Here is a 16,900-nt window from a genome sequence, read left to right as displayed (position 1 = left end):
GTGAGGTACTTAGCTGTCCATGATGGGTTGTCATAGTTACTCAGTTATGACATCAGGGACAGGTCCCCGGGGAAGAAAGAGGAGCAGTGGAGCATGCCTGGTTGTCCCTGGGCTTCTCTTTTGAAAGTTAACCTATGTCCCAGTCAAGATGAGGACTGAGGCTCAGAAGATTTCCCACCTATCTGGAATGCAGGTGCCACCAAGGGCAGCAGGAAAAAGTGTGTTGTCTGGAAGGGGTGGGAAGGCATGGGGTGGGGGTGGGAGGTTGGAGAAAACCAGCCTTGGCTATACACCTTGGGCTGTAAGTTTAGTCTCCACTGCAATGGTTTCCCTGAAGGTGTGAGACTACAGCTGTTAGAGATATCAATACAAGACCCTTAATGATAATTTGATTCAATGTCATTTTGCAGGTGAGGAAACTGAAGTCCGGAGCAACAACCAAACTGCTCTAGAGAAAATTAGTGGCAGAACTGGGCTCGGGATGTGGGTTTCCTGAATTCCCAGCACCACAGTTGCTCTTTGGAGGGTGGGGAGATCTGCCATTTCATGCCAGTGGAGGAGAATGGTCATTTGCTGGTAACCGGACCTCAGTAAATGATGAGTTGCTGACATCATGTGGCTTGTAGTGGGCTGGCAGCTGCTCTAGGAGGTGTAGCGCCTAGTGGGTGCGCTACACGTTTGCTGATGGAGAGGGAGAACCCCTACCTAGTGCTCACTATGTAAAGCTGGGCGCTTTCCTGGAATGTTATATTGAATCTTTCAAAAGGCCCTAGGAGTTAGGTGCTTTTATTACCCCCATTTTTTTTCAACAAACAGGCTCAGAGAGGTTAAGTCACTGCCCAGGACCAGAATGCCATGCTTGCTTGCATAGAGCCCAAGCTTTAGGCAGGATGCCGACTCTTACTGAAGGCTGGAAGAAATGAGCCCTAGAGCTGGGCTTCTCAGCCTTTAACCTTCGTAGGGATCCCCAGAAGGGCTTGTAAAATGCACATCCTCATTTAGCAGGTCTGAGCTGGGCGGGGTGGGAGGGCGGGGGAGATTTTACATTTCTGACCAGCTCCCGGGTGAAGCCAACGCTGCTGGTCCGCAACAGGCAGTCAGAGCTCACAATCGGAACCCGGGTGTCCCTGTAATCCTGAGAAAATTAAGCGACACTTGGGTGTACCCCCGGTCAAGAAAAACTTTTATTACGCCCTGTATTTAGTCCAGTGTAGTTACTGCACGTCCATGCTTCAGCGGGGGGCGGGAAGAGGACTCTCCGAAACTCCAGGGTGGCAGCATTTCCGCCCCGGACTCAGGCCCCGAAGTCTTTCCCCGCGTCCCCCGGGCACCAAGCGGCGCGCATACTTGCCGGAGCTGAGCGCGCCTGGACGCCCGCGCTTCGCCGCTTCCCGCGCCTTGCGGGCCCGCCTCCAGGGCGGGACGGGGCGGGTCCCGGCTCCGGAGCCCCCGCCCAGCTGACCCGGCCGCTCTCCCCTCGCTCGCGGCTGCCCGGGCGTGCAGGGCCCTGCCGCCGCCATGTCGGGCCCGTTCGAGCTCTCCGTGCAGGATCTCAACGACCTGCTCTCGGATGGCAGCGGCTGCTACAGCCTCCCGAGCCAGCCCTGCAACGAGGTCACCCCCAGGATCTACGTGGGCAACGCGTGAGTCGCCTCTCCCGGGCCCCGAGACGCCCCTCCGACCCCTCCCCGGGGCGCCCCGCCCACCCGAGGGCTGGGGTGGGGGCGTCGGCGGGAGCGGGTGGGGGGAGCCGGGGCGGGGTCGCTCCTCCGGAAGCCGGGGCCGGGGCTGGGCGGGGGCTGGAGTCACCGCCCACCCTTCGTGCATGGGGCGGAGGGGCTGGACCCCGCCCCGTCCCCGCTCTGTCCTTCCCTTCCCTGGGTGGTGGAGACCCGGTGCCGCTCGGGCAGCCGGTGTCCGGCCCGGGGCCTCCACCCTCTAGGTGCTCGGCCTTGGGCGGTGTCGGGGCGACCAGGTTCACTTAACAGGTGGCCCTCTGTCGCCCGACCGGTCTCCGGCCCGCGCGTCATGTGACAGCTGCCTGGTTCTGCAGTGAGGTCACCGCGGAATGTCTGTCTTCGCTGCCATGGCAACGGGCTGACGTCACAATTCGGGCGTGGAATTTTCCCGGCGAGGCAGGCTTAGATCGGAGAATTGACATTTCCCAAACTTGGGGGTTCAGAGATCTGGGGACAGGTTTCCTCGCTCCTCCCCCTACCTTCCACTTAGGGTTTGATTTATCTAGAATTCTAGAACGACCCAATGATAAACCCCCTGAGGACCTGGGCCATCACTTAGCAAAGGCTGCCGACCTTTTCGCCACCAGGAAATGCATTTATTATTTAACACTTAGGAGTTCTTACCAAATCGATTTTCTCATTTTCTCATAGTCAAACTACTAGTAAGAATTTCTGAGTAGCAGGAGAGAACTAGTGATAGCCATTCTGAGAGGTGTTGAAATCTCAGCCAAAAGTAAAAAATAGATTCCCATGCCTGTGTAGCCTCCGGAGGGCACAGGAGGTTGGGTTGGATTTTCATGAGACCCTGAGGCCCTAACCTCCGTGGGCCCAGAGACCGCAAGTCTAACCCGGTTTTCTCCTTTTTCACAGGAATAAATGGTGGCCCAGAGCAGGTGAGGGCTTGTGAGGTTAGGGTCAATATCTTGTTCATGTCTGTATCCCAGGTCTTGGACTAGGACCTGATGCTTACTTTGCCAAGGACTGCTGCAAAAATGGGGGTCATCACAGCACTAGGGGGTCTAGAAGTCAGGTCCCAGCTTCATGGGGGCCAACCTTGTCCATCTGTCACTCATTCACCATATGGAGCATCACTGGTGTCAGGCACTGAACAAAGTTCATTCACAGTGTGTGTGTTAATTGCTTAGTCGTGTCTGACTCAGTGCACCTATGGACTGTAGCCCGCCAGCCTCCTCTGTCTGTGTAATTTCACAGGTGAGAATGCTGGAGTCGGTAGCCATGCCCTTCCCCAAGGGATCTTCCCAACCCAGGGATCAAACCTGGGTCTCCCTCATTGCAAGCAGATTCTTTACCGTCTGAGCCACCAGACAAGCCATCATTCACAGTAGTGATGGTAAAGTTGTTGAATGTTGACTTAGTATTTGAGAAGGAAGGTGAATGGCAGTGACTCTTCAAAGTTAGTTATTTTTGATCCTTTTTAATGAGCAACTTTACAGTTGTGTGCAGTGTCCTGATAGCTAACGAAGGGTACCAGAGTCCTCAGTAATTGCCAAGTTCTGAGAACAAGCCCCTTTCCATCCACCCAGGCAGCAAGGGGCCTTGGCACTCTTGGAAACCCTGCTGTCTTGGGCAGTTTGGCTCAGTCAGCTGTCACTACTGCCAAGGTGGAAACCAAAGATGTGAACATCTGGTGGTGGTCAAGGGTGGCACGTGCCAATGGCCACTGTAGAAAACACATCCCTTGCCTTTAAGCAAATCTGACCTTGACACAGACAGGGGCATGGGGAGTGCTCCACAGGGAAGATTGACTGAGTACCTATTTCTCCCCTACCCCTTGCAGTCAGAAGTGCTTTAACAAAATCAGGGCCCCTGATCAGGGCTCACAGGGCAGAGTGAAACCTGGAGGAGCCCCGTTTTCTGCCTCGTGAGATTTGTGGTTGATGTGGGCATGAGAAGCAGAGTGAGGGGGAAGATAGAGCAGGCCTTGTGTCGGGAGAAAAGAGGCCTCCTCCCAGCCCTGCCATGCAGCAGCCCTTGAGAGCATATGCATGTCCTTCGTCTGTCCTGTCGGGCCAGAGTTGAAGCTCTGTCCTTCCTTCCTCCCAGGGCTGATGTGACAGGCAAACAAGATCACGCAGGAGAAGGCCTTGTGTAAAGTGTAAACTGCTGTTTGAATTGGGACGTTGTTGTGAGATGAAATAAAGCAGCCCTTTGACTATTCAGATCGAATGTTTTGTAACCTCTACTGGCTCCCCAAGTGCTTACTCACCCAGGATAGCTTCAGAGACGTGGCTAGTGGACTATGGCAGGAAGGTCCCTCTAGGGGATGGAAGGGGGCTGCTGCACTCTATAATCCAAGGAAGAAGGCTGCTGGGCTGTGCTGATTTCATTCTTCACTGATTCACCACATACTCCTTCAGTACCTACTGTGTGTGCCAGGTACTAGAGCACATGCAGGGCATACGGACATGAAGCAGACATGGTTCCTCCATCAAGGAGCTCATAGCCTGGACATCTAAACAAATAAGCACAATCAAGCATTAGGATAGTGGCCCTGATCACGGTGTCAGGCTCTGTGTATAGAACAGCTCATTTAACACTAACAACAGCCCCAGGAGTAGATACTGTTATCATCCTCATTTTACAGATAGGGAAACTGAGGCATGGAAAGGTTAAGTGACTTGTTCAAGCTTAGTAAGTGACAGGGCTGTCTGGAGTCTGGCTCCATTTTTAGCTTCTTGGTGATATCACCACCCACAGGATTGAGAGCACGATGCTGGATGAAGGGGAGATCAGGAAATGCTGCCAAGGGAGGTGAGATATGAGAGGGTGCACCTTTATGAAGAAGGTGGAGAAGGACATTCCAGGTAGCGGGAATAGTGTGGGCATGAAAGCACGCAGGCTATTTGTGGCAGGTAGTTGGAGCTGGCTGGAGTGAGGGCAGAGGGTCATAAGCTGAGGCTGGAGAAGCCAGCAGGGGCCAGAGCACGGAAGGTTCCTTTCTGAGCCAAGAGGCTTAGGGTCTTCTCCATCTTCCTCCCCTGAGGGCTGCCAGGTAGTCAGTTGATCCTCCCCTGCTGCTGTTTCCTGTCCAGGTCTGTGGCTCAAGACATCCCCAAGCTGCAGAAGCTGGGCATCACCCATGTCCTGAATGCAGCTGAGGGCAGGTCCTTCATGCACGTCAACACCAATGCCAACTTCTACAAGGACTCCGGGATCACCTACCTGGGCATCAAGGCCAATGACACACAGGAGTTCAACCTCAGCGCCTACTTTGAAAAGGCGGCAGACTTCATCGACCAGGCTCTGGCTCAGAAGAACGGTAAGGGACCTGCCACCCAGGAAACGGTGGGAGGCAGCTTTTTTTAAAATCAATTTTTATTGGAGTAGAGTTGCTTTACTGGGAGGCAGGTTGAACTTGATTTTTTTAGAAAACAAGCACATGACAGGCCTTTTCTTGGAAAACCTGATGTTTTCTGGCTCTTGTGTGAAAGGCTGAGAGCTTTGGGTCTCTCTCTGCTCACCTGGCTGCCTGTTAAGTGACCACACGTGACACAAGGCCTCGGCACCCTTGTGTTTGCATTGACTTTGGCTGAGGGTTGATTGCCAGCCCTGCTCCCCTATTCAGATAGCTGCAATAGTGAAAATTAATTATTTTCTGTGATAAGAAATCCCGAGGTGACCAGCTCCAGGGCTGGTTGTTGCAGTAGCTCTCTGGTGGCTTCAGGACTCTTCTGCCACCCTCAGTGTTGGGGACTCCCCTGATGGTCCGAAGACGCCTGTGGTAGATCTGGTTACCACTTCCCAACAGGATAAAGTGCAGTGATGGATGAAGCCACCATCTCTTCCTCATGTTTCTCTCTGTTCTTCTTCTTTTTTTTTTAAATATTTACTACCTTATTTGTCTTCGCCGGGTCATAGTTGCAGCATGTAGGATCTTCAGTCTTCTATGTGGGGTCTTTAGTTGCAACATGTGGGATCTTGTTCCCTGACCAGGGATGGAACCTGAACCCTGTGCTTTGGGAGCACAGAGTCCTAGCCACTGGGCCACCAGGGATGCCCCTTCTCTTTTCTTAAGAACAAATAAAACAGCCCATAGAAACCACCCAGTGGAGTCCCCCTCACCTCACTGGTGAGAGCTGGGTCACATGCATTACCTGGCTAGGGGAGGGGGGCAGCCCCGATTGACTTAGGCTGGGAGTCAGGAAACTTTGGCCCAGTTTTTAAATGCTTCCTGCAGGTCCAAAATATAAGGCAGGACCAAAGCAGAACTGCTGGAATGCTGGCTGTCAGGTGAGGCATGCCAGAGAGAAATCCTAGAAGGCCAGAGGGCAGACAGCAGCTGAGCAGGCTGGGCCGCTTGCCCTTTCTGCTTTTAGCTTGATTCTGTCAGCAACTGCCTTTACCTTCCTGCCGCTTCCTCCAGCCCCTTTCTTCTTCCTCACCCAAACCTGGCGAGGGGGAGCGACTCCCACTGAGGCATGATCAGCCCTGTCCCCCTGATTCTAGCCTGTCTCTGCTGCCCTGATGCTGCTTGTCCCAGCAGCCTCCCCACAGCAATGATTTCCAGCGGACAATTTACTAGCCGCTGGTTATCACACAGTTGGGGCCCAGGAGGGAGGTTTGATTGCCTGGGATATCTGCAGTCTTTATCATCAGGCCCTCTATGGTCCTCCCCAGCCTCGTACACATCACATGCCTCCTCTCCAGCTATACTGAGCTCCGCTGTAGACAAGAATGAGGGACCCAGTGAAGGGGATGGATTTTGCTCTTCCTGTATATCCATTGGTCATTCATTCAGGGAACTTAGAGCTCCCTGACAGTTTCCTCTTTCCATGCAACTGGGTGACCTCCTGCCTTAGCCCATGTGGGTTGGGTCATTTGTCTGGAGGGATCTCTCTGCATCTTCCTGACCCATCCTCTGGCAGACCCTGCCTCATGCTTGAGCCCTAGACGTAGTGTCCATTCATCCATGAAGCCTGCCCGCGGTCTGAATCCACTGTGTCCATTGCCTGTCTCCCTAGCACCTGACATAGATTGGGCATGTAGCAGGTACACTGGAATACTGAACCAGTGACAGGAAAAAATTCCATGGGTTCTAATGCTCAGTGGAAATACTTATAGGATTGATTGGTCAAGTAAGCCAACAGAAATACACTGGCCTCCAACACTGTGCAGGGCTCAAGGGAGCTGGGGGCCCATCACTTTGGGGTGGGGGAATTGGCCAGGGACCCTCAGAGAAGGAAGCAGTCATTTCCAGCTGGGAAGATCAAGGGAGACTTCCTGGAGGAGGTAGTGTATGGGCGAGGCCTGTAAGGATGGACTTTGACCTCTCCCCTTGCTTATTGGCTCTATGAGTTCTGTGCATGCTGAGTATGTTCCAGGTTCTAGATAATGAGGCAGCTGCTCTGCAGAGGGTCCCATTGCCAGGATGGGAACAGGGAAAGCCCTACTCTGAATACTTTGGGTCCATTGGCCAGAGAGTGACTGGGCAGGGAAGTGGAGAACTCCCCACTTCTACCCTGAGAGCATTGGGAAAAATAAGGTTATGTTTTGGGGCTAGGGTCATGGGAATAGAACAGACTGTTTGACTCTGGGTCAGCAAGTTTCCTTCACAGTAATGCCCATGCAGAGGTGTTGGTGGGGAATCATTCACTCAGCTGATCAGCAAATATTTATTGAACACTTAATGTATGCTGGGAATTGTAGGGTATCCAGAATCAATACCCTATAGTCCTTGCCCTTAAGGAACTCACACTCTGGCAGAGGAGGGTTGGTCTGTGTGTGACCAACAGAAACACAGAGCTGGACTGCTACAGAAGAGGATGCACCACATGCCAGCAGAAGACTCGTAGTGTTGGCTCATATTTATTTATTGAATGTTCATGTCTGCCAGGTGCTAGTCTGAGGCTTTTATATATCTCTTCCCTGAATCTTCAGCCATCTTGGGCCATGGGTATATTAGCTCAGATGAGGAAAGTGAGGCACAGTATTCTTAGGTGGGTCATAGGGTGATAACCAGGGTATTGGTCCAGGTTCTCCAGGAAAACAGAACCAATAAAATACACATATATTATTTATTTTAGGGGATTGGCTCATGTGATCATGGGGCTGGCAAATCTGAAATCTGTCGGGCAGACTGGAAACTGAGGCAGGGCTTTGCAGACAGAATTCTTTCTTCTCCAGGAAACTTCAGTTTTTTGCTCTTAAGATCTTTAGCCGATTGGATGAGGTCCACCCACCTTATCAAGGGTGATCTCTTTTACTTAAAGTCAACTGATGGGAGGTGTTCATTACATCTACAAAATCTCTTGTAGACTAGTGTTTGACCAAGCAATTGGGTGTCATAGACAAACCAAGTCGACACATTTAACCATCACAACCAGCAAGTTAAAATTTAAACCCAGATTCCCATGACTTCAAGGATTGGGATTCTCCATCCTTATGCTGACAAAGGAAATAGTTGAGCTGGGGTCTTAAGGATGAATAGGAGTTTGCCAGGTTGAGGAGGGAGAGGGTGTTCCAGGTAGGAGGAACAGTATGAGTGAAGGCACAGAGGTGAGAAATAGCCTGGGAAGGTGTCGGGGCCGCGGGCGGTTAGCCTGGTAAGTAACGCTTTGGTGGTAGCCTACCCAGCTAATGGTGACAGGTCCCATTTATATTGGAAAAAGATCCCTCCAGCTGTTGTGTAGGTTGCTGGAGGGTGAGGGTGGAGGGAAAGCTCAATTTGGAGGTGAAGGGGCAGAGGTGAGAGATGATGAAGACCTGAACTGAGCACTCTGTGGGAGGAGAGAGTAGGGATAAGAGAAGCCAAGGCTTCTTGCTCAAGGGGCCTTCCCACTTTAATAAAAGATTGGGGGAACCTTGTTGATGATGCTCTGGCCTCTCCTGACCATCCCTTCCTTCCTTCATCCAATGCTGGGGATACAACAGGGAGCAAAACAGACAGGCATCCCTGCCCTCGAGGAGCTTACGTTTTGGGGGAAGATGACAGTAGACATAAGTGAAAAAGATGTGTGGCCCCCAGGAAATGGGGATGACTAAAGCACGGAGCAAGGGGATGATGGGGTATAGAGAGTGGGACTGTGGCTCTTTAGAAGGTGGGCAGGAAAGACCTTCCTAGGACACTGGAGCAAACACCTGTGAAAAGAGGTGTTGCAGGCAGGCTCCAGTCCGTGGGGTCACAAAGAGTCAGACAGGCCTGAGCAACTAATACTTTCACTTTTCGCAGGCCAAGGGGCTGGCTGGCTGGATTGCAGGGAGAAGGGGAACAAGGAGATGATGTCAAAGTCAGGGGGAGGGGGCGGATCTAGTAATTTCCCTGGTGGCTCATACCGTAAAGAAGCTGTCTGCAGTGTACATTGGGTCTCCTACATTTGATCCCTGGTTCAGGAAGATCCCCTGGAGGAGGGCATGGCAACTCACTCTACTATTCTTGCCTGGGGAATTCCATGGACAGAGGAGCCTGGCAGGCTGCAGTCCTTGGGGTTGCAAAGAGTGGAACACAGCTGAACAACATGTACATACATTGTTTGATTCTCTGTGTTTGTGTTTGACATTCATGGTCCTTTTATTTTGAAATGGTTTTGTTGAGGCATTAATTGACGTTCCCTAAACTACACAGAGTTTGGTAAGTTTTGACATATATATACATCTGTGAAGCCATAACTACACCCAAGATGGTGAGTTTATCCATCACCCCACGGATTTCCTTCACCTCCCTTTGTGACCTCTCCCTTCCACTCCTCTCTCTCCTCCACTCCCAAGTAACCACTGATCTGCTTTCTATCACTAGACATTAGTGTACATTTTGTAGAGTTTCGTGTAAATGGAGTTGCACAGTATGTATGCTTTTTCGGTCTGGCCTCTTTCACTCAGCATAATTCTTTTGTTTCTTCCATCCTGTTGCACGTGGCAGGAATGCCTTTGTAATGCTGAGTAGTGTTCTGTTGGATGGATGGCCCATAGTTTGTTTATCCATTTACCTGTTGATGGACATTTGGGTGGTTTTCATATTTTGCTTTTGCTTGAAATAGAAAATTCATGTAGGTTAGTACCAGATCGCAGTGTGTAGATCAATGCACTGCACACCACCCGTGTTTTGTTGTTTGGTTGCTAAGTTGTGTCTGACTCTTTGCGACCCCATGGACAGCATGCCAGACTTCCCTGTCCTTCACTATCAGCCCCCAGATCAAGAAACTAAACCTGATCAGCACCCCAGAAGCCCCACATGTTCCTCCCAGTGTTTCATCTCCCACCTCCACACCACTATCCAAACTTCTAAACGCATAGCTCAGTTTTGCTGGCCTTTTTTTTTTTTTCAGTTTTGTCTTGGCCACACCTCGCCGCATATGTGATCTAGTCCTCTAACCAGGGATTGAACCTGTGCCCCCTGTAGTAGAAGTCCCGTGTCCTAACCATTGGACCACCAGTAAATTCCCCTGACACTTCTACTCTGTGGGATCCTACACATCCTGTTTGTGTGTTTCATCCAGTTTGTATCTGGGAAGTTGTAGACTGTTCAGACTTAGTATTTATCTACTCTTCTGTTGACCAGCCTTTGGGAGTTTCCAGTTTGGGGCTGTTTTGACTAGTGCTGCCTATGATGTCCTGCTGGGATTCTTTTAGCAGACATGTGTATGCAGTCCTATCTGGTGTGGGTCTGGGATGGAATTGCCAGGCCCTGGGGGATGCACATGGTCAGCTTGAGTAGATCCCACCACATGGTTTCCTGAAGCCATGATCCCCTCCCCAAACATGGTAGCTCAGCTGGTAAAGAATCCACCTGCAATGCAGGAGACCCTGGTTCAATTCCTGGGTCGAGAAGATCTGTTGGAGAAGGGATAGACTACCCACTGCAATATTCTTGGGCTGGTACATCCCCTCCCCTAACCACAGTAGCTCAGCTGGTAAAGAATCCACCTGCAATGCAGGAGACCCTGGTTCAATTCCTGGGTCGAGAAGATCTGTTGGAGAAGGGATAGGCTGCAGTATTCTTGGTCCTCCTTGGTGGCTCAGCTGGTAAAGAATCTGCCTGCAATGTGGGAGACCTGGGTTCGATCCCTGGGTTGGGAAGATCCCCTGGAGAAGGGAATGACTACCCACTCCAGTATTCTGGCCTGGAGAATTCCGTGAACTGAATAGTCCATGGGGTCACAAAGAGTTGGACATGACTGAGCGACTGTCACTCTTTTTCACTTTCCCCAGCCACAGATCAAAGTCCTAGCTATGCTCCACATCCCTGACAGTGCTTTGTGTGTTTTATATTCATCTTTGCCATCTTAGCCATTCTGGTGGGCCCAGGATGGCCTGGCAGTGTAAGTTGCATGTGCATGTCCTGGGAAGAGTTTGGACTGGAGTTGAGGCGTGGCGGGCCAGCCCCAGCTCATCACGTCCCCGTCTCTCACAGGCCGAGTGCTGGTCCACTGCCGTGAGGGTTACAGCCGCTCCCCGACCCTCGTCATCGCGTACCTCATGATGCGTCAGAAAATGGATGTCAAGTCCGCCCTGAGCATCGTCAGGCAGAACCGTGAGATCGGCCCCAACGACGGTTTCCTGGCCCAGCTCTGCCAGCTCAATGACAGACTCGTCAAGGAGGGAAAATTGAAACTCTAGGGCGCCCCCACTGCCTCTTCTCTAGAGGTCAGACGGGGGTGGGGGTCCCTGGTTGTGATGTCACAGGCTGCCATGTTTAGGAAACACAGTGTACCCTGCTCCCAGCATCACCAGGCACTTGCCCACACGTCTGTCCCAGCACGGCCCTGGGCCGCTTTTACCCTGGGGAGCATATAAAGAAGTTTGCTGAGGAGGGCGTCCTGCTCCCTGGCGTGTCCTGCACCTGCAGTTTATGACGTCCTCACCCTGAGGTGGGGGCCCAGAGCGGGAAGGCCTGTGACAGGTGTGCTTCTCCTGGACGACCCAGGGCAAGAGGTCTGTGGAAGTGCAAGGCCTGAGATGCTCACGGGGGCCCTCCTGACCTCCCCCGCCCCCTATTCCGAGCCCCCACCCCTGGGCCCTTTCCTGAATGGGGCTCTGTAAAGGAACTATGCAAATGTGGGCCCCTCTCCCCCCACTGTGTCTGTCTCCCCTGAATCCTCACAGCCGTCCACGCCCTGCTCACAGAGACACGTCATGAGGTCTGAAGCTGGCTGGGGTCAGTTATCCGTGGGTGGAAATGCTCATCAAGTAACTGCATTTGACGATTTCCTTAGGATTAACGATACTGAAACAAAGAGGCCCTTGTGTGGGCAGACACATCCCCCTTCTTGAAGGACTCTCCTAGATCAATAGTTTGAAAAATGTGACTCCTTAGAAGGCTTGAGTTCAGAATCCGCCTTTTAGGGATACTCGGCTCTCAGTCCCTTGGTCCGTTAGAAGAGTAGTTCCTTAGGCAGGGTTTTATTTTTCTTTTTTAGAAAACAGGGTGTTGAAGTCCAGCCTATTTAAAAACCCCACCATTTGGAGAATTACAAGGGTTTTGTCCTAAATTATAGTGTTGGCGGGCCCAAGCCACTCGTGCTCACTGCTTTTTGTCTCAGTTGCTATTCCAAGAACAGGAGGAGGAAATTGGCCAATTATAGCACGTGTGCCGCGTGTGCGTGAGAGAGCAACATAGCCAGTGGCTGGACAAACGGGGGGTTGAACGGCCCAGGCTCACACCCTGCCCACTCACAGGTAGTTCTTACAGCTCTCTGCTGCCAGAAAAGGTTCTGGAGCCTTGGGAGCAAAAATGATTCAGCCAGGCAGAAAGGAAACATGACGGAAGGTTCAAATGGCGCCTTTATTGATGGTAAAGCAAAGAAACAAAAAGAAACAGCCTTTGCAAGGACTTTTTAGGATGATGTTGGAAGCCATGAACACTCACACTCACACGTGTGTACACATTTGTCAGAATAGAGGAGTTTTGTTTTGAACACAGTCTTGTTAGCACTCGGCATAATTGTCATCAGGGCAAGCAATGCAGTGCCGTCGTCTTCAGGTTCCCTAATGGCAGAGAGGTGGTCCTCAGCTCTGCCCCCTGGCACTTAGTACATAGATGTTTGATAAAAGTTTGTGGAATTAAATTTTTTTTTTTCTTTTCTTGAGCACCAAATATATGCAAGGCATTGTTCTGGTGGGTCTATCAAGCTCCCAGAAGCCTGACTTGGTGGTAGGATCCCTTGCAAGGATTTGCAAAGGAGTCTTACCTGAAATGAAATATCAGGGACTTTTGTTGAATATTTAAAATTCAGTTTTAAGTTTCAATTCAGGCAGTGGTTCTGACCATGTGGAGGTGGGAAATGTGCCTTTTCAAGAATTGACCAGAAGCTTCCAGCTAGGTAGAGGAGAGGCAGGTATGCCTTGGGGCTTAACACCCAGGGGTAATGATCTCTATCTTGACAGAAGCAGCACCGCCCAGCCTGGATGTCCCCTTTGCTCTGTGACCGTAGCAGCCCTGAACAGACTAGAATCTGTCTTTTTCAGATACCAGGCTGCCCCCATAGACCCACCCAAGTGAAACGGCCTTTTCCCCCACTGTGTCCCTCACAGAGGCCAGATAACTCTTCCACTTCATCTAACTTGATCCTCACAATAACCTTATTAACTTGGTGTTGGGCTCATTCATGTATTGGTACCTTTAAGAAAAGGAACTGGGGTTCAGAGTGATTAGGGGTGGGGTGCTCAGGGCTTCCCAGCTCAAAGGCAGAGCTGAGGTGAAACTTCAGGTTGACTGCTCTCTGAAGCTGAATTCTTCCTCTCCTACTACACTCCTCCTCAAGAAATGAGCCCTCGGGAAGGTCTCAGTGCTCTGTGCATGCTGTTGACCCAGCCCCTGTGCACGAGGCCAATTAGCTTTGTAGCCAGAGGACAACAGGTCAAGCCATAGTGCCGGGGGAGGGGAGGGGGGCCTGCTACAGGAAAAATAAGAAGTGTGGGTCCCCAGTTGGGTTAGGATGTGTGGCTCTTCTCGGAAACACGTAGCATCCCTAAGTCAGAGCTTTCTGCTCCACTTCCGGAAGAGGCTCGAGAGCTGGGGCTGGGGTCCCTCTCGCATGCCCAGGCGGTGGTCCTCACACGAGACAGCCTCAGCTACTTAGGTCTGCTGACAGGACCTCTTGAAAAGCCTCTTTGTGTGGGGACATGTTGGAGAAAAGGCCATGGGGAGAATTACTGCCATCACTTTGGGGCTACTTTTCTGCTAATAACTTGGGATTTCTTCAGTCTTTAGTCCCAGAAACCCTATATTTCCTTCACGAAATGTGGCTCCTACTTTGAGTAAAAACAAAATCAACTTCTGTTGTGTAAGAGCCAACACATGCTCATCTGGACAGCTTCCCCCTCTGCCACCGGAAAGTGATGGAATAGGAACTCAGGGTGCCTCTATCCCCTCCTCTGACCTGGTCTCTTTCTTTGACTGGGAGAGCCCCATCTAGACCAAATGAGAGCACCAAATGGTTTTCTTCTCAGTTCTGAAGCAGTACATCTTCCACTGGCTTGTCTGTTTCCCTGCCACTCCAGGTTAGCTGGAGAGCAGAAATCACCATCTTTCAAGCAAGGGGACTAAACTTGAAGACCTCTAAGGTCCCTTTTGGCTCTGACACCATTGCGTTGTTAGGAGAATCCCCATTGACTTGGACCGCCACCTGGAAATTATAGGGTGTGTAACAATGTGATGACCAGCAGGTGGCGCTGTGTTTCACTCATGGTGATGGATGCTTGGGCAAATGTTGGTGCCTTTTGTGTCACAATGTTAAGATGCTAATGTTTTAATCGAAATAAGCACTGATCTTAAAATATGAAGATGTTAGCTTTTCTCGTAGGAAATTTTCTGTCATAAAACCGGCATCAAGAATCACTGAAGAGCTGACAACGATGGTCCTTCCAAGTCAAGATTTTATCCTGATTGGAAAGGGAGGCCATCTCCGGTTGAGAGAATAGATTGGTTGGAAGCTTAACTTACCTGCTGTCAGCTTTTAGGGTAATTTGACTGTGAAAGCATCAATTTTCTGGACAGAAAAGGGAAAGGTATTAAACTGGTTTTAAAAAAAATAAGTTTAATGTCTGTCATATCACAAATTAGTGTTAAAACACTAAAACTGTAACCAAAATAAATGTCTTATATTATGAAGAAATGGTCTTTTTTGTCCTTCTTATCATAGTTGATTTTCTTTTATACTTTCATGCTTAGCTTTTATGTTTGCTTTTTCTAATGATCATCATTTAAAAATTCACCCTCCTGATCTAGTTATAGGTTCTGTGATGATTATATTCATGTAGTAAATATTTATTGAACATCTCTCCAGTACCAGAAAATTCCTGGCTTAGGAATAATCTTTTTATTTAATTTTTTAAAATTCCAGCTTTATGATTGTATAACTGATTGGAATATTCTTGATTGGAGTGGCCCACCACTGTCAATGAGGCAGGTAAGATTTATGTTCCTAAGAAAGGGGGGATGGGGTGAGTCTCAGGGTCGCCTCCCATGAAGATGACTGCGTGGCATTTTAGGAGTTGAGTGATCCTGCAAATGGGCAGTCCCTAAACATCCCCTGCCCCTAGATGTTTTATAAGTTCCTCTATTAGCACTAACTCTTTTATAAGAAGCATTGCTTTTTTCCCCCTCTGAATAAAAAACTGAGAGAAAACCGAGTGACTTTCCTCCAGACAGAAAGATCCTGGGCGGAAAAAGAGCCTCCTGGTCTCCAGCTCACCTTCTACAGCAGGAGGCAATTAGACTAGCTCAGTATTATCAAACCTCTTTGGCAACCTAATCTTCATATTTTGATACAAAAGCACTGATATATAAAATGGGTAATGTTTTTAAAGTAGAACTTAAACATTTTAATTAAAAAGGAAATACTGTATAGGAACAGTAATAAATTCAAACAATGCAAAAAGGTTTAGTAAACCTTACCCCAAACCTTCAATACCTCTCCCTCAGAGGAAGCCAGTTCTAAGTATATCCTTTTAGAAAAGTGCCGTGCATGTGTAAGCACACATGTTTGGATACGTGTGTGTTTGTTGTTATTGTTTAGTCAACTAAGTTGTGTCTGACTCTTGCAACCCCATAGACTGTAGCCTGCCAGGCTCTTCTGCCCATGGGATTTCCCAGGCAAGAATACTGGAGTGGGTTGCCATTTCCTTCTCCACGGAATCTTCCCAACCCAGGGATTGAACCCGAGTCTCCTCCATTGGCAGGTGGATTCTTCACCACTAAGCCACCAGGGAAGTACATGTGTGTATGTAGATATCCATAAATGGAAAATGTTCTACACTTTGATTGTTTTTGCTAAACAATATATTGTACCCTCTGTTTCTTATATTCCCATTCATTTTATCAGCTACCTAGCAGCCATTGTGTATGGACAAACTGCGATTTCTGTATACTGTTGTTTTAAGGGTCCAGTCTGCTTTAATGAGCACCAAATGTAAAATGAGACTCATGAGTGATAATCACAGTGTTTTATCTGCTTTGTATCCGGTTAATTTCTGTTGTCCATTGGGGTGGAACAGTGTCAGGCACAGCCTGCTACTCAGAACTAAGGAAGGATGTTCTGTGCTCCCTTGTGTAATTTCATGAGTGTGGAAATGTCCAAGCTAACTTTTTAAAAAAGACAGTCTCTGAGCTATGGCTTCCTGAATTGATGATCCCATTTATAAGAGGTCCAAATGCACGAAGACTGCATTTTTTAAGTCTACATCAAAATGAGTTAATTTGCAGGCAATACCATGAGTGGGTCATCTCCAATTCATTCAAAGCAGATGCATACCACACTGTTATAATGTGTGTATTTATTATGTTTTTATTTATTTACTTAGGCTGGCCATGGGGCTTGTGGGATCTTAGTTCCCAAATCGGGGATTGAGCCTGAGCCCTTGGCAGTGAAAGCACCAATTCCTAACCACTGGACCACCAGAGAATTCCCTATTATATTTTTAACTAATTAAAATGTACATGGTTTTTAAGCCGTGAACCATCTCTGTGGAAGCTGGGGTTCTGGGGGATCTAGTTTGAAGGCCCATGAACCAGAGGACTGCATATCGCGCCTGGGGGCCACCCTGAGGAGGAGGAGGAGGAGGGCAGAAAGAAGGGAAGGTGCCGGGAGCCGGCATATTGCATACTGAGTGCATATTGCATATTGAGTGCAGCACTTTCCACAGCATCATCTTTCAGGATCTGGAATAGCTCAACTGGAATTCTGTCACTGCCGGGATCCAGCGTG

The 16,900-nt window shown here is 49.7% G+C and overlaps 1 protein-coding gene across 2 annotated transcripts; it reads left to right on the top strand.

Moving 5' to 3' along the window:
* The first annotated feature begins 1,452 nt into the window (after window positions 1-1,452).
* DUSP3 (dual specificity phosphatase 3) lies at window positions 1,453-14,809 on the top strand. 2 transcript variants are annotated; one of them, XM_070773572.1, is made up of 4 exons: window positions 2,601-2,632; window positions 4,458-4,511; window positions 4,793-5,019; window positions 11,107-14,809. In XM_070773572.1, the coding sequence occupies exons 1-4, from the start codon at window positions 2,616-2,618 to the stop codon at window positions 11,310-11,312; spliced, it is 504 nt and encodes a 167-aa protein (XP_070629673.1). In that variant the 5' UTR covers window positions 2,601-2,615; the 3' UTR covers window positions 11,313-14,809. The 2 variants fall into 2 exon arrangements, with proteins under 2 accessions (XP_019836892.1, XP_070629673.1); XM_019981333.2 differs by lacking the exons at window positions 2,601-2,632; window positions 4,458-4,511 and adding an exon at window positions 1,453-1,643.
* The last annotated feature ends 2,091 nt before the right edge of the window (window positions 14,810-16,900 follow it).

Source organism: Bos indicus, chromosome 19 (genome assembly GCF_029378745.1).
Source record: "Bos indicus isolate NIAB-ARS_2022 breed Sahiwal x Tharparkar chromosome 19, NIAB-ARS_B.indTharparkar_mat_pri_1.0, whole genome shotgun sequence".
NCBI classification, from domain to species: Eukaryota; Metazoa; Chordata; class Mammalia; order Artiodactyla; family Bovidae; genus Bos; species Bos indicus.
Note: the sequence above shows the minus strand (reverse complement) of the source record. Positions and strands in the feature narration are given on the sequence as shown.